Genomic DNA, 27,072 nt, shown 5'->3' on the forward strand with positions numbered 1-27,072 from the left:
ACTATTGAAAGCATTTATACTTGGAGTTGCATTGTAGAGACAAATTGTGACAGTGAATCAATTTCTATAGCAGATATAAGGCTATGCAGATTTTCAGTGGATCTTGAGTCAGTTTTAATAAATTGTGTTTTTCAAGAAATGTGTCTATTTCATCTTAGTTGTGGAATTTCTTTGCATTGAGTTGTTCATAGTATTACCTTATTAACCTCTGGATATCTGTAAGATTTGTAGTGAAACTCTTTCTTTCATTTCTGCCCCTGATATTTTGAGTTCTCTCTCATTTTTTCTTGATCCATTTTGCTAAGCATTTATCAATGTTGTTACTCCTGAAAGAACCAACTTTTGACTTGGTTAATTTTTTCTATTGTTTATTTTCTATTTAATCAATTTCTGCTCTTAAGCTTATTATTTTCTTCCTCCTAGGAATTTTGGATTAATCAGTTTACCTTTTTCTAGCTTCATAAGGTAAACATTTAGATCATTGACTTAATTTTTTTCTCTTCTAATAGAAAACATTTAAAACTATAAATGTAAATAGAAAAATAGTCAAAAGAGACTATGGAGAAAGTATTAGTAGTCTGAACAACAGATAAAGTAGTATAGTATAGTATTATATGAAAAAAAATTTTATAGATTTGTCTGAAAAGTAAAATACCAGACAAAAAAGGACAAGACCATGACTAGGTAATTTGCCAAAAAGAAGTATCAATGTGAAAAGCTGTTCAACTTGCTGTTAATTAAAGTAATACAATGAAAATATATTCCGTTTTTCACCTGTCAAAATGGCAAAGATTGACCAAATGACCAAAGTCATTGTTAGCAAGTGTGTGAAAGAAATGGGCATTCTTGTTTTTGGTGGTAGGAGTGTTTTAATTAGTTACGAAGGAATTAAGGAATACATTAAGGAACAAAAGAGAGGCATTGAGCAAGATCAGCTGTCTCTTGTCCTGAATCTGCATTTAGAAGGATAATTGAGTAGAACTACTCCTGAGGTGACATTCAGGCTATCATTGTCACCTGTGTTTAGAGATAGAGTTTGAGGATTATTTAGACAGGAAAAGGAGGCAGATAGGAAGTAGTTCCAGTCTTGTGAAGGGTCTGGACCCTCCCAAACTTACCTGTTTTCTCTGGCACACAGCACCTTCATGCTGCTCTTTGGCTCCTGCAGCCTTGCTCGGCCCTTATTCGTCCTGTGACCCAGGTCTACAGATACACTAAGGCCAGATCCAGCCCTAATGCTCATACAGCCCAGGGCAACTGGGAGCTTCACACAGGAGTTTCGGCAGCCTGAAGTTTTTCTGGGTGAATTGCAATCTACCTTAGATGACCTACAATTTGTAGCTCTTAACTTAATATGTGTTGCCCTACAGGTCTTACCATTGCAATAAGTGACCATTTCATAACTAAGAAATGAGCACATAGCAGTTGACTTTAAAACTGTTAGCTGAACAGAACTGTGGCAGATTATTGTGTCTGCATGTGTGCTTTATGGGGGAGAGGTGGTTAGGATAATCTTTACTCTTGCTAGCTGAAAACCATTTGTATGTATGCAGGTAGGTAGGTAGATATGTGTTTAATTCCTGCCTTGTTCCAAAAGGATTTAAGGAAGCTTTTCCCTCCTCCCCAACCCATCATACAAAATAGAATAAAGAACCACATCATGAGGAATGCAGCTTACTTATTAATTAGCCTTGATATTAGCCTCGATTTGTGTAATTAGGGAATGGAAGAGAACAGTATAGGATGTGGTTGGCTGAGGGGTTGGAGCAGAGAACCAAATGATATCAAGTGAGAGAGAGAAGCAGAGCTGATGTGGAAAGTGTGATTGGAGGTACCAAAGTTTCAAACTTGTGTTCTGAGGGGATTTGAAGCTTCAGTAAAGCCATGAATCTGTAAAAAGTGAACTTGGAGACATCTCTTTTGACTATCAGGGGCCCATTTCTCTTTCTGGGCTTCACTGCTGGTTGTGAGATTGTTGAATAAATGAGGAGGCAGGCCTGCAATTCTGTGAGAAGTAACTTCATCGTGATCTTTAAAAATAATACCTTTATTCTGAAAGTTCAAGTGAAGTTTAACATTAATTGAAGCTGTCAGATAACCTAAAATTTCAACCTAAAATTTCTTCTCTTTCAAGAAGGCTGATTTTCTTCCCTCAGATGAAAAGTGAGTGATTAATTAGCCTGTCATCATAAAAGGAGATAATAATGTTAGTAGATACTGAATTTCCTATTAAATGGGTTACCATTGTACTCGATTTTGAGTTCATGTATATATTTTAGAAACACATTCATCTTTATACTAAGTTACCACTGTTAAAGCTAGATATTGAAATTTGAAGCATTTTCATGAACATCGATGCTTAACTTGAGGAACAGAACCAGCTCAGATCATCTACTGTCTTAATGGACATTTTGCTATAGGTTTTTTTGGTATCCTAATTATCTACTCCAACTCCTGCCAAACTCCCAGCCCCAACATATTTATAAACACACACATAAACACCTTCTCCGCAGAGTCGATTTATACGTACCTGCATGTGTGTGTGCGTTCAGGCGGTCCAGCTGACGCAAGCTGGATTTATGGAAATCCTGTACAATTCAATTGCTGCTCCCTTTCCTTCTCTGTTGCTTTTGGGCATTTTATTTACTTCCTATTTTACCTTCACCACTTGAACTTCAGACTACCAATACTTGAGATGACTCTTCCTTCTTTCTACAGTCCCTAGTTCTTACTAAGTACTTATAATGAATTTGACCTCAGCTTCCCAGATGTGTAAAATCTCTGTTAGATATTCTTATCGGTTTCATCTTCTTGAAGCAATGGCTCAAATCTAGACTGGTTGCTTCTGAGGCCTGCAATACAGCTGCTATCCTGTTCTATTCACCATCATCTTGTAGCCTCTCTTGTAATGATTTCCTTATTTTCCCAGATCCTGTGTCTTCCTTTTTCTCGATTTATGCCTTCATTTTGGTGGAACACCTCCTCCAATTGCTTTATGAGAAAGGGTTTATGGATGGTAATTTTTTGAGCCTATGCATGGCTAAAATATCCTTATCCTATCCTCACTTTTGATTGATAGACTTAATGTTAAATTAAAGATTGAAATTAATTCTCTCTTCAAACTTTGAAGATGTTATGTCCCTATCTTCCACCTTCCAATATTGTTGCTGAGAATTTCTAATGTTATTCTTTTCTTGATCTTTAGTTTCAAGCCTGTGTTTTTTCTCTTTAGAAGCTTGTGCTATGTTCTTTTTATCTTCAGTTTTCTGAAATTTTACATTCCTACCTCCAGAGATGAGATGTCACAAATTTTCACACCTTTCGGAGGTTCTGTGGTGTAAATTAGGTGCCTTCCTGACTTTCCCACTGCCAGCCCAGGATTCAGCTTTCATGCGCATGCTTTTCATTTTTAAGTAATTTTTTTTGCTGCTATCTCCTTCACTCTTCTTTTTGTTCTTGGGGCTCGAACCAAAAAAAGAAACATAAAAAACTTTATTATAGTTTTAGTGAGGTGTTTTGGGAGGAACAGAGGTAGGTATTCGCTCTTCCTTCTGTACCCAGAAGACTACCCATTTGTCCTTCCACCAGCTCTGTCATGATTTTGCCCCCACTCCATCACTGAGACTGCCATGGAAAGGCCACTCACAAGTTTTCATTGTCAGATCCTTTGGGCACTTCTCTTGCCTCATCTTTTTTGACCACTAAACTGCATTTGATGTGGATGTGACTACTCTCTTCTCAAAATGATCTCTTCCTTTTGCTTTGATGACTCTGTGCTGTCTTGGGGTTTTTCCTAATCACTGACTCTTCCTCTTGGTCTCCTCAACTGGTTCCTTCTCCACATCGAACCTGTAAATAATGAAGTGCTTCAGCCTAGTTTTGGGGCTCTGTCTCTACCTTCACTCTCCGAAGTAGGTTTAAGCGAGTCCCTTGACTTTAAATGCTATACATGTACCTATGACACCCACTGAGATCTCTCCTTTGAGCTCCAGACTCTTACAAAATTCCTAGGTGATCTCTTTGGGCATGCTGTCAATGGACTCCTTGGTTTTCCCTCAACCCCATTTCTTCTCCAGTCATCCCTACATCAGTAAGTGGTACCACCATCTAGCTAGTAGCTCAAATAAAAGTAATTGGATCAATTACTCCCTTTTCCAATTTAATCCATCAGCAAGTTTTATCTCCAAAATATATCTTCAATTTATCTTTTCCCTCAGATGTCTAGCCCCATCCCTGGCACATATGAGATATTCACTAGTGAAAGGTCAAATGAATGATATCTATAGAAAACCAGGAAAATTGGTGTAAAAAAACTTGGACTCCTTAAACATGTTAGGAGTTTTGAAAAGACATGATAACCAAATGCAATGCGTGATCCATGACTGGATTCTGGTTTTTAAAAAGCCAGGTAAAGGATATTATAGGGACACTTGGGGAAATTTGAATACAGATTGTATGTAGATAATTTTGTATCAATGGTATTATGATTATGTGGGAGGTTGTCATTGTTTTTAGGAAATACAAGTTGCGGTTTTTAGGGGTGACGTACTTGCAACTCTTTTCAAATGGTTTAGAAGGAAAAAAAAGCTTATCTCAAAAGGGAGGGAGAGAGTAAGCAAATATAGAGAAATGTTAACACTTGGTCAATCTAGGTGATGGGTATATGGGTTTTTATTGTATATTCTGTTACTCTTACTGTAGGTTTGAAATTTTTTCAAAATGAAAAGTGAGGAAGAATTATTTCAAGGTAATTTTTAAGCCCCCAAATCCTGAAATCCATTTTGAAGCAAATAGATTGCAATGTATCAAAGTCTAACAATATATGTACATTGTTATAGAGTTGATATATTTAACAGGAAGGAAATAAAATCGAGTAGAAATAAAACCTTTCTGGAAAAGTTACCTCTTCTAAAAATTTGGTGTGAAAGTCAATGATCAACTGCCCACTAGGGGGCAGTGCAGGAAAGTGATTCTGTCATAGCAGGCCCGCCGAGAGCAGTGGTTTTCTTTCCCAAATAACCAGCTCCGCGTGAGGTCGCTCTTCTCGGCCCAAAACCTTTTTTAGAATTTTTAGACCACTTTAGGAGAGAAAATGTAGGTAGTTATGTCACTTTCCATTTCTTTCTCCCCGTTCAGATCTGCTTCTAAATTCTGTGGATTTTAGCTTTGGCTCTCCTGCTTCCTGAAAGCTTTGGAGGGGTCTGGACATATGGGAGGTGTAGATCTGCCCTTGTATGTGTCTTCTCCAAAGGCTCACTAGCATCTCAGGAAGTGTGTGTGTGTGTATGTGTGTGTATAAAATTACAAAATGCCAAAACATAGTCCCACTGCAATTAATCTTTAGATTTCCTAAGATCTATTAAAATCCAAGAAATTTCATTCAGGGATTTTACCTCCCTTAAAGCTGTGATGTGCCTTCTTACTTAGTGGACCAAAAAGGGCCGTCTTTCTGTGTGCTTACGCCATAAAGATGGGTTAGTGTAAATGTTGTAGAAAGTTACCCAGCAAATTAAGTGATTGGTCTGTGGTAGGCAGTGTTCTTTCGCCTAACATTTATCCAATGCCCATGGGACCAGATTGTGCAACTAGGCTAGAATTAAAAACTATAGAAGTTAGGATGTTAGCCTGTTTCCTGAGCTGCTTATAATTAGGTGAAGGGGACAGACATCCCAAATAAATTTAGACAAGCCTTCTGAAGTAAGTGCTGAATTTAGGTATCATTAAGTGCTTTGGTAGGGGCAGGTGATGAGAGAGGATTGTTGTAGGTTAGATGGTGAATGTCACTTGGCTCAGTACAAGTCCTGTTTAGAGGTTCTTCAATGCCAAACTCGGCATCAGGACAATGCCAGCCTCTCTGGATAGCTTGCTCTGACCATCCTCAAATAAATTAAGTGCCCCTCCTGTGTTGTCATCGCATCCGGTTCATAGCTCTATTATAGCCTGCTGCTCATGGTTGTTGACTTGTGTGCTCTTCTCTCCTGAGGACAAAGATTCATTGCTAATAGATCTGTACATGGTTCCATTTTCTGGGTCCATTCTGGTCCTACACATGCTTTTCTTCCTCCGGGATACTTTTTTCCTTTCCTTTTTTTTTTTTTTTCCTGTTTCTTAACTACAATGGCATCAACTCACTGATGTCTTTTAAAGTAAAGGAGAGAAAAGGAACTAACACTGAGCACTTTCTTTGTGTTAAACGCTATTCACTGTGTTATGAGCATTTTCTCAGTCTTGTTCCTCTAGCAAACACAACAAGCTTTGTCCCCTTTCATGTCTTTGCACTTGCTGTCTCTTCCACCAGGAACTATTTTTCCTCAAGTCCTCAAGAAGGTGGCTCCCTTTTCAGCTATAAAACATTTATAGTTTACAAACCATTCTCCTGAAGTTAATTTTATTACATCGGTTATTCTTCTCTTAGTGGTAGGTAAGATCTTAGGGAAGGAATTAGCAGAGGCCAGGCTGAGAATTTTGACCTCCTTCCTCCATCTCCCTGCCCTTCTAGCTACTCTCCCAGAGTATCAGGTCCTGGTCCTTTGACGTGACCAGAACGTCTCAAGGTAGCATACTAATTTTTATTATAATTGTTTTTTCCCCAACATTATTGTAACTGGTAGTGTCATCCAGACTCTACCCCTCCTAGAAGGTGAGGCATTCAGTTTTTTGGTTAGCCTTCCTCTTTGAGACTAGGCTAACCCAGCATTTTTTAACATACAGTTTTGTTCTTTATGACCTAGAAGTCTAGATCAGATCTTTATAAATAGATAAATACTTAATAATTTTAGAAACCCATAAATTTCTACAGATTTAGTATTAAAACAATATAACCAACTGTTCATATTCTGATATACAGTAAAATCTTACTGTTTAAAATCTTACCTAGCCCCAGTTTAGGCTCAGTTTAGGTCCTAACTCCACTGATATTCTCTGCATCTGTAGTGACTCACATTAATCTTTCTTGCTCTTAATTGCTCTGGTCTACGTACTTCAGTTTGGCCATTAATCTAGAGAATTTTATTTAATTGTTTTGTGTATCAATATCTCATCTGACCAATGAGATGGTAAGATACCAGTTGATTGTGGCAATACCTTCTCAGTTTTTGCAATGTTGAAAAACATGCCATTTTTTAAAGAACATTTTTGAAGCAGAATATGTTCAAATAATTTATTTTTGCTAATGGAGTTTTATTTTCTTAAATGCTATTTTAAAATTATCCATTCTGTTTACATTTTCTTAAATGTGTTTTCATTCAAATATAAGATTATTATTTTTCTACAGTTTTATTATTCATTTTATTCTCAATATTCATATAAGAAGACTAATGTGTTCAGATATAATGCTCCTAGGAAGTGTTTCAGAAAAGAAAGAATATTAATTATTTCTTGTAGCTTTTCTGTAAAAAGCCATTTGGGAAAGTACATTCATTTTAATCTTTTATAGGACTTTGGAGTGAATTTTTATAGTTGTTGTATTAAAGTATTTTCAGTCTTTTCTAGAAAATTTGTAAAGATTTATTTGATAAAGTATCAATATTTTAATAGTGATAATTGTCTGAGAATTCTTAATTATATGTCGAGCTTTCTAATTCTTACCAGAGCTGCTCCTTCCTGGCAAAGTTTAAACATCAGTCTCCAATCAATTAGGTTAATCTCTACATAATATAATTAAATTTATCTGACCTGGTTACTGGATGCGTTTCAGACTGATGCTTATCATGGCACCACTAAGAATGTTTCATTGTTAAAATCGACCTTTTGCACCAGCTTTTCTTTAATCTGCCAGTTAGCAGAAATACTTCTTTTAAAAAGTAACCCAGCTTTATAAATGTATTTAATTTCAAAAACTGAATTTGTTATTAAATGTGTATAAGACAAAATGCCTTAAAAAGCTTTTTTTTTATTTGTAGAGATACTTCCTGGTTGGGAGCAATCATGCAGAAACAAAATACCGTGTTTTGAAAATTGATAGAACAGAACCAAAAGATTTGGTTATAATTGATGATAGGGTAAGTATCTTGCAAACCTGAATACAAACAAAATTTTGTACTTGTTTAAAGGATATGAAATATCCCTTACACCTGCTAGTGATATATAAGGTTTTTGTTCATCTAAAAGTGACAATTATTTTTTCATGGTTGGCTAGAATTTGAATCTCTGATATGGTTTTTAGAAATTACTGATGTCATGAGTATGCCAGAATTACACTTCGTTCCTCATTTTGATTTGTTTTACAAAGCAAACTCTTCGAATAAGAATATATTTTCTTAAAGGGGTGACATTTTAATAATTCAATATGACTTAATATTTCATCTACCAAAGAGATTATTTATTACCATGCTTTAATATGAAGCTACTTGAAGTCAGAAAGGACTTCTCTTCTGCAAACTTTATTATGCTGCTAACACTCATCTGCAGGACCTCTTCTGATGACTTGCTATGTACTTGAGAAATGATAAGCTGTTTTTATCCAGATGTTATGTTATCCAGAGCCAAGACTACGAGGCTGATTTCAGGTGGCATAAAAACACGAGGCTGTTAGTCAAAAGAGAAATACGACATTGTGGTGGTGAACAGTTCATTTTAACTGTTTAAAATGAGGGAACTTAATTTACCCTTACAGTTCCTGTCTGTGAATACTTCTGAACCTATGTAGATTCCTAGTTTTTCAAGTATATTAGTAGATACAGTTTGGAACCCATTTTCACTAAGGTCTTGCAAAACTATTTTCTGTGTTATAATACTTTTAGATAAATTTAATTTTGTGATTTCCTGCATTCCTGGGTGCTGTGGTCTGCCCCACACTCCCCAAATCTGGGAGTTTTTATTAATATAATGTAATAATTCTTAGCTTTATTTGGGGGTTGGAATGGTTAATCAGGGATCTCTTTGAGAATCTAAGAAAAGCTGTGGGCCTTCATATAAAAATGCATATATGCACATATGAAAACTTTGCATATAATTTTAAAGAGTTTACAGATTTCTTGAAATTTTTTTGTGGATCCCCTTAAATCACTGGCTCAGAAGATAAGGTTTCGTAACAGTTTTTTGGAATAGCAGCATGATCTGATAACCACCCTTAATTGCTAATATTAAAGAATTTGTTAGCTTTTAAAAACCATAGCTTGGTTCTACACTGTTATATACTTCTCTGTGGAGAGAGTTAATGATTCTTGCAGGCAACTTTTAATTTTCAGGGATAAATAATAATCAATCTAAAAAGTAAGCACAACCTTACAGATTAAATTTGCTTATTTTACAGCATGTATATACTCCACAAGAGGTGAGAGAACTTCTTGGCCGCTTGGATCTTGGAAATAGAACAAAGATGGGACAGAAAGGTTCCTCCGGGTTATTTCGAGCCGTTTCTGCTTTTGGTATTGTAGGTAAGAAATGTAACTCTCTCTTACTACCTCTTTTTTTTTTTCTTTTCTACATAGACTACTAAAAAATAGTTTGTAAGCTATATAGCTTTTTAATCATAATCCATTGTCTGTGGGCTTGGTCGTTTAAAACTTCATTGTCCATCAGTCAGACATCAAACAGCCTTTATTAGCCTCTGTTAGGCACTCAGCACTGTGCCCAGTTTCCTCTAGGATACAAACAAATATAGAAATGCTTAGAGCCTTTTAAGGAATCTGCTGTTTGGCTTGTTGAGTACTAAAAACGTAAAACTTAGCTTGGACTGTAAACATCTGCCCTGCCATTTATCAGCTGGAAAAACAGATACAGGTAAAACTAGCTTTAATATTAACAGGAATTTCTTCTCAGGACACACTGCAGCGTGAAGTGTCATAACCCCCTGTGAATAACCACTGCTTTCTTACTCACCAAGAAACTTTGTCCTCTAGAATCACAGACTATGAAATTTTGCTATTTCAAATTATGTAAGTGAAAAAAAAACATCACCCTCTTGCCTGGATGATCTAAGCCACTTCACAGAGAAGCAGCTTTGATTTACAACTCAGATGCAGAGCTGCAGATAAGGGGTTTCTGGACACAACAGTCCACAGCTGCGCTAACTTTTTAAGGAAACGGGACCCTAATTTGGCATCACAGTCCAGACCTGATGTTGATCTCCTCACATGCCGTCCTGCTTTGTTGGAGCCCCTTTGTTTAAATTTTACCTAAACTCTTCCCTAAAACTTTATAACTCTTTTACTTTATTAATTCATCAACAAATATAAATATGGCTTGGTCTTTAAGGAGTCTGCTTTCTGGCTTGTGGGGATTTGTGAGTGCCCCACAGTACCTCTGGTGTGCATTGTCCTTCATCGTAATAAACCTGTTTTTGCTGTACTGTGGATTTGTAAAACCAGAATCTTTATGGTAATCCATTGATAACCAAGTGGGAATCAGATAATTATTTTATACACAAGTATTAGTTAACTCTGGATGAGGGCTGAACATGCTTTTTTAAAGGTGACATTCTTAGGTGTTGAGGTAGCTACTTTTTTTGCAGTTAGAGGCTTCTCAGGTTTGAGACTGTACATAGATGGTGAAGTCACTGAAACACTGACCTACCAGTAAAGTGACACAGTAATGTACTAAGTAAGCATTTATTATTTTATGGAAGAGCATTTTATGTATTCTAGTTCAGTCATGTAAATAAAGCTTAGAATCAGTGAAGAGTGAACAGAGAGTTAATAGAAGACTATGATATGTCTAGTACTGTCTTAGAAATAACAAAGGATACTGAAATAGTGAAACACATGCTTCAAAGAAAATGCTTATCTTTGAAAAATGTATAGTCTGGTTGTCAATACATATGTGAAATGACTAGAATTGCTGTCTTCTTTCTGTGGCTAAAATATTTTCTCTGTTAACTTTTTTTAGTATTCTTAATTTGTGAATAGTATTCTTGCTGGAACGTTTTGGACTGTTACGGTTAATTTAGTTCACAATCTATATGAATCTAAAACAGTGTTTCTAGACTATAATAAAGGACCTATATGTCACAGATGAACACATGGTCCTACTGTGCAGAACTTGTCTGCACCTTGGACCACATATGACGCATCACACAACTTCAGTAATACCCAAACTCACCTGTGCCCTGTTCAAGGCAGGTTCATTGGTCATGCACTCGGATTTTGTGGCGATCTCAAATTGCTGTAAGGTTTCTAAACCCTTACTTTCAGTTTGTTTATTTGTCTTTTTATAAGCTGGTACCAAAAGTTCGTGGACCATCACTGGCCCCTAGACATGGATTGTTTCAGTCCTGTAGCACTCTGCCCATTTCTGACCTTCTCTATTGTTATTAGGCAGCCAGCAGGAGGTTTGGGAAGTAACTGGATGGGATCAAGGGCATCCTTCACAAAGTTTAATCTGGTCCCGGGGCATGTCAATGTAGTTGGTGGCAGGTGGCCTGTAATCTTTACTACTCTCAGCTCTGTGACTGTCCAATCCCCTTTCGATAGCCTCAGATCTATGTCTTTTTTTCTGCCCGTGTCACCTGTCAGAGGATACTCTTAACTGTTAGTACTTTGAAGGGAAGTGGTAGAATAAGTGTTGTTGAAGTCGATTAAGTGATGGACCCAGTTGTTATTTAAAACTACACACTTAGAAATTGATTGCTAATAATCTAAGATAATAATGAAAACAATAAGAACATCAAAGTGTGAGTCTCAGATTAGTGAGGTAGCAGTAGATTTGGTGTTAGAGAGTCACTTGGGTTCCAGACCAGAGCGCCCTGTTGTGTAAAAGCTCGAGGTACCTTGTGGAAGTTTTTCATACTTTTCTGCCAGAGTGCTGTTCTCCCTGGAGGTTTCCAAGATAGTGACTAGCTGGAATGGTGACCACACCCCCCTAGACAGGATATTGCATTCTTCCCTGTTGGTGTGCTCGCGAGGTCCTCTCCAGCCACCAGAACTCTGCGATACTCCATCCTCTCATACACTTTTTGATATACTTTGGTTGATGTCTGTTTCAAATGACACAGCTTTCTCTGCGTAGAGAGAAGGAAATCACTTGCATGATAACTGTCACCTAGGCTTCTGGGAGATACTCTGAAATTGGTCTGGGATCAGAAGTACATAGAATGAAGACGAAAAAACTTGTTCTGGCTTTCAGTTTGTTAAAGTGATGAATAGACGGACTCTTGGCAGATGTCTATGCCAAACTGAAGCCTTTTATTTGTTGGCTATATGTGTTTGATAAGAACCTTTTTAAAAGGAGCGACACTTCCAATTTGTAGTAAAATAGAAGAAGAAAATACTCTTATCTATAATATGCTGAAGGCTTTTTTTGCTGGTAGAAAAGTCTTTTTTTGTGCAGTATATTTACTTTCAACCAAATTATAAAGGGAAAGTTAGAATGAAATAGTTTAAATAGTTTAGAACTAGAAACATAAAATTAAAATTCAATTGAAATGCAGGTAGAGAAAAATAATTATAGAGTTTTTTTGTATAAAAAATAAATATGTAGCAAGAATAAAAGGGAAAATCATTCATCTTGGAAATATTTATAACTTAAACCCAATTGATTCTCCTTTTGAGTGTTCTTATGCTCCTTCTGAGAGCCTTACTTTTGTAAGTTTTATCTTTCTAAAAGGATAACTACTTCCTAACTTGCTTTTAATGTGATTGTCATCAGCTTTTTTTCCTTCCCGTTCCTATGTCCTTTAGCTTTAGTCAGGGAATTTTTGGCTAGTCTCTAAGGCAAGAAAGGAGTGTAAATGAACATTAAAAAAAAAAAGTACTTTGTGCTTTGTGGATTTCTAAAATATAAGTATTTTTTCTTTTTTAATAGCATTTTTTTCTCAGTAATGTGGCTCATAAACTCCTTGAGGCATCTTTCAAATATATTTCAGCTCATTTATGTTAATATATTCAATTAGTAGTTTCCTTTTTTGTCAGCTGAGAATAACAAGACCACAGACATAAGTTTTTGTCGATTCTAGAGCAAAAATTCATAGCACTAAGATCCTAGCTCAGATTTTGTAGAATATAACACTGAGAGAGAGAGAGAGAGAGAGAGAGAGAGAGAGAGAGAGAGATAGCAACAGAGAGAGAGAGAGAGAGAGAGAGAGAGTGAGTGAGTGAATGAGTGCAGTGTGAGCATACACACATGTGTGCAAAAGAAAATTTTGAAAGACATTTATGAGATTCTTGGTTGACAGTTTTTTTCTTTCAGTGCTTTAGATATGCTGTCCCGCAGCCTCTGGCCTCCATTGTTTCTGATGGGAAGTCAGCTGTATATGACTGTATCTGACTAGCCCTACGAGTGGGCTGGGTGGTGGGGATCGGGACCTAATATTCTTGACCAGTCATGCTGGGATAGAGCCTCTGCTGCATGAGTAGGAGCTAGGTAGAAGAAAGGAGCGCAGATCTCACCGTGCTTGCCTGGAATAGAGCTTCTGTAACACAGAGCTGAAGGGAATGAGAATTTCTGGTGGCCTACACCTCCTGAGCCAAAACCATGGCCTATACTGAGAACTGGTCAGAGACGGGAGAGCACGATCCTGGCTATACCTGCCCAGAGTAGATATTCTGTCACACTGAACTGGAAGAAAGGTATGGAAGGAAAGCAGGTTTTGTTTCAAATACTGCAGACTTACAGTTCTTACCAAGATTTAGTAAATGTTCTTGAATGTTCTCTATTTCCTAATGCTATTAGGACAATTTTCAGAAACTTTCAATTAAAAAAAAAGATTTCCACCAGTTATGGCTGCTTCACTGGGGAGAGGGTCTGCTGAGATCCTCAGGTTTCTGTTATGGGAGTGAACCTCCTCACTACCACCACCACCACCACCGCCACCTAGAGAGTTAGTGTTCACTCTCAAAGCAAAAGTTTTGGGAGCCAAAATAGTTTTAACCAAGACTATAGGGTAACTAGTGTGTTAGCACACTTGGCCTTCTTTAATCACTCGTATGGAACATGTTCATTCCAATGATTTGACATAAATCATAACTTTATAATGCTCTAATGTTCATAAAATGCTAACTATGAGAAGTGATATTTGTAAGATTTCACGAAGGGTATGGAATTTACTGGATATGTTGTTTTGTTCGCTCAACACCTCCACTTTTTTGGGAACTGACACCAACTCCCCCTGCCCCATCTGAGTCACCTAGTTATTGCATAAATGGCTTCCAGTGCAATGTGACTCTATTCCTTACCTACAGTTGATTGATTGTGGGCTGAGCACCCAAGCTACGTTGGGCCAATCCAAGTCCTTCCCTAAGAATCTGGAATTGAGCTTGATAAAAAAAAAAGTTGTTTCTTTCCAGTACAGCTTTTGGATATAAAACCTAGAGCTGTTAGCAGCCGTGTTTCACACCACATGATCCAGAGAAGTGGAGGAGCCTGGTCTAGGGAGCAAGAGAGAATGCAGCACATTTTCAGAAATGCATCTTGACTAGGATTTTTTTTTTTTTAGCTGGAGTCCAATCGTATTGTTGTCATTGGTGTCATGAATCACCTCAGTAGCTTTAACATTAATTCCTTTTTTTAAAAAAGCTGGCTCAAGTTGGGTTTTGCCTCTAGTCATCAAGAGTCCATGAAGTTTGTTCTTAACTTTTGAGCAACATGTTTCAATGTCTGTTTCTCAGAATATTTATCCATTGGCTAATTTCTTTTTAAGAAGAAATGAGGTTTCATGATTAAACAAATCTAGGGATGTGCTTAATCTGTATCCCCCATTAAGATTCACAGTGTGCGTTAGCACTGTACTATAAGTTTCTGAGAACTTAAGTGTCTTTTTTCGTTTTTACATATTTTTTACTAAAATATATTGATTTATTTTACATATGTATGTAGAAAACATAACATAATATAAAAGTTACAATCTGAGCCATTTTTAAGTGTACAGTACAGTGATGTTAACTATTTATACCTTGCTGTGCAACAGATCTCTAGAACTTTCTGTCCTGAAAGTCTATACTTGCTGAGCAACTCTGCTTAATCTTTTTGTATATTTTTGCTTCCATTATTTCAGTTCTATTTGGAATGAGACTAAATGTAAAAGAGTGAATGAATGAAATAAAATTTTTTATAGAGTAATATTTTTAAGTGAGATAAATCTCAGCATAGATAGTTCTAGAGAATAATTCAAAGAGAACTGAAAATTCATGTGGCTATAAATCATAGAAATAAAGTAAGGAATGTATTGAAATTATCTTGCCTTTTAAATATGTATCTAAAAGGATTACTAAGTTTAAGAAACATATTTACCTTTCTTTTTTGTTATGTAGGTTTCGTCAGGTTTTTAGAAGGCTATTATATTGTGTTAATAACCAAAAGGAGGAAGATGGCAGATATTGGAGGTCATGCAATATATAAGATCGAAGATACAAATATGATTTATATACCTAATGATTCTGTACGAATTACTCATCCTGATGAAGCTAGGTATGTGCTGGTGGTAATTACTATTTTTTTTCATGTGATAGACCAATTAGAAAATAAGATATAGTTAAAATATTGTAAATGTTATATTAAAAATGTAAAATACTGGCTCAGAATTCTACAACTTTGTTCAAGGGCTATTAAAAACCTTCATTATAACAACCTACTTAGGTGAGGATAGCAATGGCGGCTAAAAACTGTTAGGTGAGGGGTTATTGAGAAACATAGCATTCACTCAGTCTCAGCATATACTGTATGAATCTATTATTTACAAAGAAGAAAAAAATGGCAAATATACTTAACCAAATGATCAAACTTAGCATCACCAATAATGAGACAAAACTGACATTATTTGCCTCTTAATGTGAAGCAATGGGAAGGACACAGATTACCTGATAGTTTTCTTGCCAAGCATATTTCATTTGAATCTAAGCATGAGGAAATAATCAGACAAAATCTTTGTTGTGGGACATTCCGTAAGTCAACTGGGCTCTTAAAAAAAATGTCAGTGTCATCAAAAACAGAAAAAGCCAGAGGATTGCTCTTGATTTTAGAACAGACATGACAACCAAAAGGATAGGCGAATTGCCAGTGGCTCCTAGATGTATATGCACGCGCGCGCGCACACACACACACACACACACACACACAGCTATATAGGACTTTATTGAGACACTTTGTATATGGATTATATAGTAGGTAATAGTGAATCTATTTTAAATTTTGGGTGTAATAATGATATTATGGTTATTTAGATGATTGTCCTTGTTCATCATAGATATATTCTAAAATACTTAGGAATGAAGTGTTATTTCGTCTGCCACTTACTGAAAATGGTTTAGAAAAATAACATGTTTTTAAAGAGAGAATGTATATGTGTATGTTTAAGGAGAGAGATTTAATAGTGAATTAAGATGAACTGCTGTTCATGGTACTATTTTTTCCCCAATTTTTTCTATAGATTTTAAACCTTGAAAAAGTTTTGGGGAAAATTATCGGAGCCTTGGGAATGTGGGAAAAGGCTATTGATAAATTGATTTTTTTAAAAAAGGAATAGAATTGATTTGTTTTAATAAGTAAACTTAGTTATAAATGTAAAGGTTAAGATGGAACAAAGTTAGGCATGCTTATAAGTTTTTAGGAAAGATAATAGTTTAGATTTCAGTTATACTATACTTTTATAGTGTTCTAGGTACATGAACTAAAATTTAAAGATGGTGTGGCTCTCTAAAAGACACTTTTAGAGAATAATTTTCTAGACTCTTCTGACATTGTCTTTGATAGTATTTGGAAGTGGGATTGTTAAAGAATAATTCATTTCAAATGAAGGTAAGTAGAATTTACCAGATAAAGTAGGCCTTTGTCTTACATTAACTGAAAAAATGATACCTCATGTAGTTTACAAGCAAGCATGGTATATTGATTAAAAGTGAGTTGTATAGATCAGTACACATGAATAGACAGAATGAGAAAAGTCGAAGAGGTTTATATTATTTATAAACCCATTTTTATGAATCTTTAGCCAAGAATAGTAAAACAAATTATGTTGTTCTATATAGTGATCTATCTTTAAAGAGTGAAATTATCTTGTGATTAACACTGTGTAGCAAATAGACATTATCCAGAATAAGATACAATTATATTAATAGCTTGTTATAGGTAGACTGAAGAACTATTATTAGATAGGTAGAACTTTTAACATACTTATAAAACTGTATAACTCAATGATGCATTTAAGTAAAAATATTTGGTAAAATATTAGGAAATAAAATATAGTTCTATTAAACAATCATACATAATGACAAGCAGAGGTTATCCTTATAACTCATAGCTGTATCAACATTAGAAAATTTGCTAGAGCAATTCATCATATTAAAATATTGTTGGGAAAAATTATGATTATCTTAATATTTGTAGAAAATATATTTGACAAATACAGTACCCATTTGTGATCAAGTCTTTAAAAAGTTGAAATGAATGTGAAAAAATGTTAACATTTATTAATCCTGAGTGGTAGATATATAGATATTATATTCTGTACTTTTTTTTCAGTTTAAAACATTTTCCAACTTAAAATTATGGTGATTCATAAACATTTTGGTTGTTTTTGTTACTCTCCTCTCTCTAACCTCAAAGCACATGGTAAAAACAACAAGTATTTATGTCTGTCTTGCCCCAAGTCTAAGTGCCCCACGCATGTGTGCGACTTTCCCTCTGTGGCATATTCAATGATGAGGAAACAGTCAAGCTATATGATTAAAGTTCTCTGAAGGGATGGTCAACAGACTTAGAAATAGCTTCAGATGAAATCTCTAATTCAGTTATGTATTGAATTCCTCAGTTTTAATAAGCATATTTATAAACAAATATATATAGAAGTAAATGTTAAACTATGAAAAAGTAATAGTATTGTTTAAATGTAATATGCTCGATTTTTTTAGGTATCTACGAATATTTCAAAATGTGGACCTATCTAGCAATTTTTACTTTAGGTAAGTTTGAGCTTAATTTTTCTCCGATAGTCACTTAAATGTTTATATTACTTTCCAAGGTCTAAAAACAAAATCAGAGGACACAGTAGTACTTCCTCTATTCCTCTATGGCCTAATTATTTCATCTAAGAACATAATAATACAGGCATTTCCTCCTTTTAAAAATATGATATTTGAAGTTTAAATGAACAAATTAAAGGGTAATTATTCTCACTATAAAAATCATTTTTGTTTTAGGTGAGATTTTAATGAAATACTCTTATCGTGTAATTTTGAATTACAAAAATGAAATTTACATTCAATCTCTAATGCAGAGTTGTAACAGTTTCACAGTTCAATTTTCATTTAACAATTTAGCAAAATTAGGTAAAGGTAAATTTAAAATAGAACTGTTGCAATTCCAAGATACCCCTAATGGCATTGTAAAATAATAGTTTTTCCTGGGGAAGAATGTAGCATTAAGTATATGTGCAATATAGCCTAAGAAAATAAATATTTTCTCAGGAGAGAAAATAATAAAACCTATTTATAGACATTTGTAATATATTTATGGTAGCCCAAACTGACAAACCAACCAATGCAGGGACAACCCGAAAGTTGGTAATTGAACAATAGGCAAGAATTAAAGCATCATGATAGAATATTATGTAGGCCTAGCAGATATAGAGTTATTGTGCTAAATAGAAAATTCTATCAGCTATAATGTTCAAATTAAAGAGTAGAACACAAAATAGTGTACACTGATAAGAACTTGAGTCATAAGGACCAAAAGTGGACCTAGAGTGTTAAAGTGTTATTACTTGCACAGACCGTTCAGATTTATAATTTCTCGGGTGGCATTTACTCTCCTAAAACATGTTTCACTGTAATGGCTTGTGTTATTTGCTTATTCCTGTTTTATTACAAAGTCAGTTATGGTACCACCATTAATAATTAATAGAATTATTTTCATTCATTGGTAAACTAAAGTACGGGCCATATCCTATTGCAGTGGATATTGCAATATCTATAGAAGTCCATTCAGATACATATTAGAGTGTGACCTCTTTGCACCAGGCCCTGAAGTTAGATAGATTTTCAGCAAAAAATGTAAATCAGTGAATGCAGGTTACTCACATTGGATTGTATATTTCTAGTCATGCAAATGCCTAAGTCATGCAATGCTTTTTAAATTTCCAGTTATATTCATGGTTTACTCTGTAGTGCTTGTTTGAACAGCATTGCTTTTAAGCAAAGTAACAGGTGCTAAGTAATTTAGTTCACAGTTTTTAATTCCGTATGGGAGCCAAGACTGTGAAATATGTTTTGCTTTTCAAATTCTTATTAAGTTTCAGTCCTGTTCTTAGTTACAGCTATGATTTGTCCCACTCACTTCAATATAATCTCACTGTCTTGAGAATGCCCCTGGAGATGTTAAAGTCAGAAACGACCCAGACTCGCCAGGAGAGTTTCGACATCTTTGAAGATGAAGGATTAATTACACAGGGTGGAAGCGGTAGGTGGTTTTCAGCACATCTAATGTCTGTTAATATGGTCTCCATGAAATTCACTCATATTTCCCTCAGATTTCTTTATCCCTCATTGCTGTTTGTCCTTATATGAGGTCGTCACTGGTGAACTTGACTGATTCATCTTTATAGAAACCATTAATCACTAGGTGATTTTATTTGTTGGCCAGCCAGGAAATGGTATGCTGACATTTTGTAGCAAATTTTCATGCACTTTTTATGGAATAAATTCAGGTCTACACTTTGGTGAAGCTGAAACGGAGAATTTTGTTTTTAAATATTGGTGACTACACAGTACCACTTTATTTTCCTTCATAGAGATTAGTTCAATATGGGCTGAGTTTTAGAAAAAAGTTACCATGGTTGTCTGTTGTGTCCTAGACATTTACATACAGTGTCTCTAATCCACATAATAACTGTTCAGTAGGTATAATGCCACCTTTGAAGAAATAAAGACTAAGTAGGAAACTGAGTCCCAGTGATTAAGATCAAGTGGCTAATGTCCAGAGGAACCAGTGCAGCAGGTCAGAGTCTGTTCTTACTTTGGTCCTAGTTTGACCTGCTGGTCCTTCATGGGCCCTGCTTCTGTCAGGACCACTGTAGGATCACTGCAGGACCACCATGTGACTGGACTAGGGTGACCTTGCAGATCCTGGACTAACCAGTCACACAATAGAATTGGTATCTTTATCTCTAGATTTTTGGGTTGGTCTAGAACTCTAAAGCCAGAGGCCTTGCGAAAGTGAATATTGTGAAGGAATCATTTCAAACTTCAAGCTAAGGCAGTTGAGTTGAATTGGACTTACCACGGAAGCGTAATGAGTCAAAAGTGTCTAGGGTGCCTTGCTCTATACAACTTAAATAATAGTGATGAAGATGTGAGTGCAGGAAGTAGAATGTAATCTAAAATTCCAGGTTTGCTCTTATAGGAACACAAGAATGGGCTGTGCTCTATCAGGGTTTTGCCAATGGCTCCGGTCCGCTCTAAGAAGACTTAGACTGTTATTAAACTGAAATCCATCCCTATCATTGCCCATGATTCCTGTTAGTTTATTAGATTGACTATCACTTGAGCTAAGGCCAAACCCAGTGCACTCTCCCTACCCCAGAACATCTATCTAGATCACATAAATTTGCCCTGATTCAGAATCTGAATTGTAACCTATACTACTAGAGACGAGTAGAGGATAAGATAATGCGTGCCTGAATATTTGCTTACATAATTTCTTCTACATATCACCATTAGTAATAAAAAAGCTAAAAGTATTACCAACTTTTGATCCTAGATAAGAATTTGAATATCTGTTCTGGGATCTGAATTAAGCCTCTGAAGCCACTTACTTTTTTCCTATCATTACAGCAGTTCTACTTGATAGATATGAATAATAGTGTGTATTAAGTTTCATAGCTGCTATAACAAACTTAGTGGCTTAAAATTGTACAAATTTTTATCTTACAGATGTCAGAAGTCCATAATAAGTCTCAGTGGACTAAAATTTAGGTGTCATCAGGGCTGCGTTACTTCCTTGAGAACTTGGTAGATTCATTTTCTTGTCCTTTCATCTTCTAGAGGCTGCCTGCATTCCCTGGCTCATAGCCCCCTTCCATCTTCAAGGCCAGCAGTGGCCAGCCGAGTTTTATTTTCCATATTACATCACTATGGCACTCACAGTCCTGGTTTTCCTCTTTCATTTATAAGGACCCTGTGATTACTTGGACCTACCTGGATAATCCAAATTAATCTCTCTGTCTCAAGGTTATCTGATTAGCAACCTTAATTCCATCTGCAACTTTAATTCCTCCTTGCTGTGTAATGTAGTATATTCATAGATTCTGGTGATTAGGACATAAACATCTTTTTTCAGGGTGGGGGACATTATTCTCCTACTACACGGGGAAACTGACAGGAAACAGAGTGAGGTTAGAAGTTATGGGGGTAGATAGAAAAGGAATAGAATACAGTTATAAAGTCTCTACTGTGTTAGGTTGTATATTAGCCACTATTTATTATTTAATCTGAACAATATCTCTGAGGTGATTAGTATTATCATCATTTTATAGTTTAGAAAATTGAGGTTCAGAGATGTTAAGTAACTTGCCAAAGGGCACAGAGCTTATAAGTGGCAAAGACAGGACTCTGATTCATGTCTGTACTGTACATGCTCTATGTAATGCATTGAAAGGATGAAGAAGATTTAGTTTTTATGAATCAAACCAAACTGTATTTATTAATGTGTATACACACTCTTAACATACCATGTTTTGAGAAGAAAAATAGTATTGATTGCCTGCTATCCAGAACTGTTATAATCTTTTAAGCCATTATCTTATAAATATACTTATTTCTTAGTTTGCACTTCATTTGAGTTTTGTAAAACTCATTGGTATTTAATAAAAGAGTGTATCTGGATGTGCTGAAATCATGTTTGATGAAATTAATTTCTTCATGTAGAAAAAGCCTGCTATACTAATAACTACCACTCACACTCATGCAAGTATCAGTAAGGCACCAGCCTCGTTCTAAGCACTTTATGTTCATTACGAACCTATTTTATCTTTACAACAACCACACTAGACAGGTACAGGTGAGGAAGCTAAGATAGTAAGTTAACGCTCTCAGTTGCACCTGCCATCCTGCTGCTGCGAGGAAGAACCAGGATTTCGAACCAGGCACTCTGACCCCAGATCAGTGCTCCCAGCTGTGGCTCTGTGCTGTCTTTTGACCTCTTCATGTATTTGAACATGTGTCCTTAATTTCCCCGTTTTCCTTTTCTCTTAGGTTAGAAACTCTCACAAATCAGAAAATGTGTTTATTCTTTGACTTTGTACAGAATCAACACAATTTTTGGGGTGATGATATAAATGATATCCACTGGAAATGGCAACACTATTAATGAGGCATCTTATTTTGAGGTTAAAAACAAATTTAAGGTCTTAAAAATGAGTTGAATGTTCAACCAATTTCCTTGTCTTTCTGATACCAATTTTTATTTTTCAGGTGTATTTGGGATCTGTAGTGAGCCTTACATGAAGTATGTGTGGAATGGTGAACTTCTGGATATAATTAAAAATAGTGTGCATCATGACTGGCTGTTGTATATTATTCATGGATTCTGTGGACAGTCAAGTATCCTTTTTAAAAAAACTTAAGATACATATTATTAAACTTACACTGTGCCAATTTGTAGAAAGCTATATATGAATTAAAAGATTATAATTCTCATAGTATATACCCAACCGGAAGACTTACCCATGAAGCCATGTAGTAGAAATACAAAGAGGAGTGTTATATACACAGAAAGATAAATAACAAGGAAGAAAATGCTATGTGCATAGTAAGGTGTATAAGTGATAAGTGTCATTCTCACCTGAAAGAGGGAGCAGAATCACTTGACAGGTGGGGAAGATGGGGCAGGCTCACAGGAAAAAATTGAACTTGGTCCTGCCACAAAACAAAAGTCAGGCTTTAGCAGTGAGCAGGGCTTGAGATCAGGGGCTGGGGAAGCACCATGAGTGTAAAGGTGGAAAAGTTTATGGAAGTGTTCTCGTGGCTTGTGTTTAAAACCCCTGGAAGCTGTAATGTAGTGGGAAAGAGATTGGTAGGAGCGAGTTAAATCACCAGTCAGCAGGTTGCTCTGGTGGTCAGACTAAGGACTTTGGATTTGGTGCTAGAATTTTTGAAAGTTTTTTTTCAAGAGAGTGATGTAAAAGTAGAATTTAGTAAACTGAGTTGACAGCCATTTTTAAGCTGGATTAAGGAAAATGAGACTAGAACAAGGGACATGAGAGGAAAAATATTGCAGTGGTTCAGGCATAACATAATGAAGGCTTGAATTGGAAAGGGGCATGATAGATTAAGTAGAAGTAGCTTTGAGTTAGCCGATGAGTTCAATTTTATAAATACTTTTTTCCTTTTCATTTAATTCTGGCTATGTTGAAACCTTTCAGGAAAGTGCTATTATGAGGTTTAAGAAAGCAATGAATACTTTCTAGAGGTGGTGTTTAGGTTTTTCCTGTCCCTTTTCGAGATCAAGTGGGGCATTTGTGCACAGAGTATGTTTTCTCATTGACATTCTTACTTGTGTCTTAGATTTTTTTAAAGACCTATAGTGAAAACTTTAAAGGAGTGGTTGTTTTGAGAACAGTAAGTGGGTGAATGTGATTAACCAATATTAAGTTTTCTTGCACCAGAGCATTGGGGGGAAGTGGAATCAAGGTACAGCTGGAGAGGTTAGCTTTGAAGAGGGCCAGTGCTGCCTTCTTTGTGGCAAGTGAGGGAGAAGAGGATAGATAAGACATAGAGGACTTTTGAAATGAAGATGAGTGAGACTTATGTGCTACACTTGAAAATCAGGCTTAGCACTTTATAATCATTCTCAACTAGCAAGTGGTATTATCTGCTTGATCATACATTGAATAATGAGATTTAGCTCTGAATGACTTTTTCCATTTCCAAAAGTAAAATCTACCTGGAAAGGACACAAGGTTTTCACCACCAAGGACGCCAAAAAGAATGCACTACAGATTTTAAAGGCAGTTTTTAAAAGGTTGTTCTAAACTGTTTTGTATTGCCAAGAGCTAACTCAAGGCCTTCCATATTAAAGCTCATTAGTTTAAATGATGAATCTAGTCTCCTAGTTATCAAGCATTTAATGAATTCTGGAATTCTGTATGACGATAGAAGTAATTACTATTTACTGAACACTTACTTATTACAGGCCAGGCACTAGTTCTCCACACATTACCTAATCTAGTCCTAACCATCTAATAAAATTAGTCACTTTATTAATAAAATTAAACCATTTTACAGAAGATGAAACAGGCTTAGAAATTTAAATGAGGTGATATAACTAATAAGCTATATGTTGGTTAAACAATTCAGTGTTCAGTTTTTGCAGTTAGGTGTCAAGTTTGGATTGCTTTAAACTTGCTCCATTCCCTCAATGTTATGTATCACTTATAATTTAAATAGCCTGTTAGGTGACATATGCTCTCTTTGAAAGGTGTGTTGATTTCTGAAGACTAAGGATTAGTTGTACCTGTTTACATTCTTTAAGTGGCTATAAGCAGAGACCCAGTCTTCCCTTTGTCAGTAACCTTACACCTGGTTATCATCTCATCTGAAATTCTTGGCACAGTCTTTTAGAGAGGCCTGTTTTTGCCTTAGATACCTGCACAATTCAAAGACCAGTTGGACCCAATGCTGTTCATATCTGGGTGGAGTTTTTTGGTGTTCTTTAACTCACTTGACAAGATGTATTTAAATGTGTATTTAAGGTATAATGATTCTCATGATTTGGTGTGACAATCATGAATGCTAAACATCATTAACTTGATTTCTAAGAGCTGTTGATCTATGGACGACCTGTGTATGTCACTCTAATAGCTAGAAGATCCAGTAAGTTTGCTGGGACCCGTTTTCTCAAGAGAGGTGCAAACTGTGAGGTAAGATGGAAAAACAGCATTTTAACTTTTAACCGTTGACAGATGAAACAAAGTAGACGTTTAAAAAGTGGAATGTCTTAGTTTGGGACATTATCAAGAGAATAATTTTCCAGAATAGCTGAAAGTTGTGAGAAATATGACTAATATAAAGATGTTCAAAAGAACCAGCTATCATAGAGTTGTGCAATGCCTTAGGTAGTTTTAAAACGTCTGATGTTCTGGAGGATGGACCACTGTCATAATATATGAAAAAATGTAGTACATAGTGCAGAGACTAAAATAGCAAAACACCTCCACTCACTAAATAAGTGGAGGGAAGCACTTGTCGTTGGAAATTGATCCTTGGTAAGAAGACTAAGGAGAACAAAGCCTGGGATGCCCTTTATCCTCTTCTCTCTGCTTTAGTTGAGTTCAAGGCAGACTTCTTATTCTGTTCACCCCTAGAAAATAACAGAAATTCATCTATCCTGTCATCAGTCATGCAGTCTTCTTGGATGCTCTGTTTCTATTTGTGGTAGACAACTTGAGTCTTAAGCAGATGTGTGACTGAGTAAACACACTGAGACATTGGGTTTTGAGCTTGACTTTAAATATCAACATTGTTCTTAAAATTATATCAAGAATGAAAATAGTTGTAACTGGTGCTTTAAAAAAAAATCAGAATTTTGTAGCTAGATTATTTACTTTTGAATATTCAAAAGATAACCAACAGACATTTTGTTAATGCCTCTAAAATTATTCTTTGTCATATTCTTATATGTCCTTATAAGCAAAGTTACCTCAACGGCCCCCCACCCCCACACCTGTTTTTAATTCTGTCCCTCAAGCATTATTTGAATCTCATTCTTATCCTTTTATTCCTTCTTGGTCTTCGGAACTAGATTTTTATATTCCACTGGTCTTCCTAACCTGCTACATAATTTCATGTAATTTTTTTCTCTCTCCATCTCTGCCATTTATATCACTCAAGCTGTTCTCTACTTATTGTATTATTAGCTATTTTTATTTTTCCTAGTCTTTTCTCTATTTTAAATTGCTCTCCTTTATTACATTTTAATTGTTTTCTTTTTCTAATGGGCACATTGAATATTGATCAACTTTTACCTCTTTTAAAACATTAAGAATAGGAATTATAATTTCATTGTATACTTGAAATGTTTTCTATTAAAAATTCTAGGACCATAAAGTGTCTTCAAATGCATCTTTCTTTTCAGGGTGATGTTGCAAATGAAGTGGAGACTGAACAAATACTCTGTGATGCTTCTGTGATGTCTTTTACTGCAGGAAGTTATTCTTCTTATGTACAAGTTAGAGGATCAGTTCCTTTATACTGGTCTCAGGACATTTCAACTATGATGCCTAAACCACCTATCACATGTACGTGGAACAATCTCTTTAATAGTAACTCTTCATTACCCACATTTAGAGATAGTGGACCGTTGTCACAGAAATATCATAAATACTTATCTTTAACTGGAAAGATAATTTGGAAGAGGTTCTTCTGTTATTTTTAGGCAATAACTGTGTTTTTTCTTTAATTTTGGCTGCTAGTAAATCATTTATATTTCACTTTAGAAATATAAGAATCATTCAGATTCAATAAATAAATGAATGAGTGTCTGATAAACTCGGGAGGAATTTGAGAAGTGAAACGATTTAGAAGATTAATTGAATTGCATTTCTTTAAACATTAAAAATCTAAAAATACTATACTTCTATCCTTGCTTTGTAATTTTCATTCTGGTATTTATTCATCTTTTTTTCTCTCTAGTGGATCAGGCAGATCCATTTGCACATGTGGCTGCTCTTCACTTTGACCAGATGCTTCAGAGGTTTGGCTCCCCCATCATCATCTTGAATTTAGTGAAGGTATAATATATCCACTTGTCTGCTTATCAAGTTCAATCACACTGAATAGCCTTTTCCTCAGCACAAAAGGCTTTGGAACACTTACTTTATGTCTTCCTAGTGGAGAGACCTGTAGACTGATCATGCTGTGATGGCTCACTCTGTTGGAGCTGTTTGAGCCACTGTCCTTTGGCTTAAGTTTCCATGTAGCCTCTTCCCTGGATACCTGGGAGAATCAATGGTATGTTTCCAAGGAAAGAAAGTGATGCAGTCTCCTGATTTCCTTGGGTGAACTAGGCAAAATTCTGCTCTGGTTTCCAAGACAGCTTGGAGAAGGAAGCATGGAAATCAAGCAACAGCAGCCTATCTGGTGTGGACATGCTGAAGTTTAGGTGTGTCTGAGTCCTCTTCAAAGAGATGGCAAGCAGGTGGTCAGTGTG

At 35.7% G+C, this 27,072-nt stretch overlaps 1 protein-coding gene across 1 annotated transcript in view; it reads left to right on the forward strand.

Annotated features, from left to right (window-relative positions):
• Positions 1-27,072, forward strand: part of FIG4 (FIG4 phosphoinositide 5-phosphatase) — a 96,266-nt gene that overhangs the window by 6,121 nt on the left and 63,073 nt on the right. The window contains exons 2-10 of the mRNA XM_006926067.3: positions 7,902-8,000; positions 9,254-9,377; positions 15,186-15,342; positions 17,781-17,831; positions 19,178-19,326; positions 22,338-22,466; positions 24,684-24,784; positions 25,999-26,161; positions 26,556-26,653. Coding sequence (XP_006926129.1) covers positions 7,902-8,000; positions 9,254-9,377; positions 15,186-15,342; positions 17,781-17,831; positions 19,178-19,326; positions 22,338-22,466; positions 24,684-24,784; positions 25,999-26,161; positions 26,556-26,653 — 1,071 coding nt within the window. The remainder of the gene's footprint in view (positions 1-7,901; positions 8,001-9,253; positions 9,378-15,185; positions 15,343-17,780; positions 17,832-19,177; positions 19,327-22,337; positions 22,467-24,683; positions 24,785-25,998; positions 26,162-26,555; positions 26,654-27,072) is intronic.

This window comes from Pteropus alecto, unplaced genomic scaffold (assembly GCF_000325575.1).
Source record: "Pteropus alecto unplaced genomic scaffold, ASM32557v1 scaffold79, whole genome shotgun sequence".
In the NCBI taxonomy this organism is placed as follows: Eukaryota; Metazoa; Chordata; class Mammalia; order Chiroptera; family Pteropodidae; genus Pteropus; species Pteropus alecto.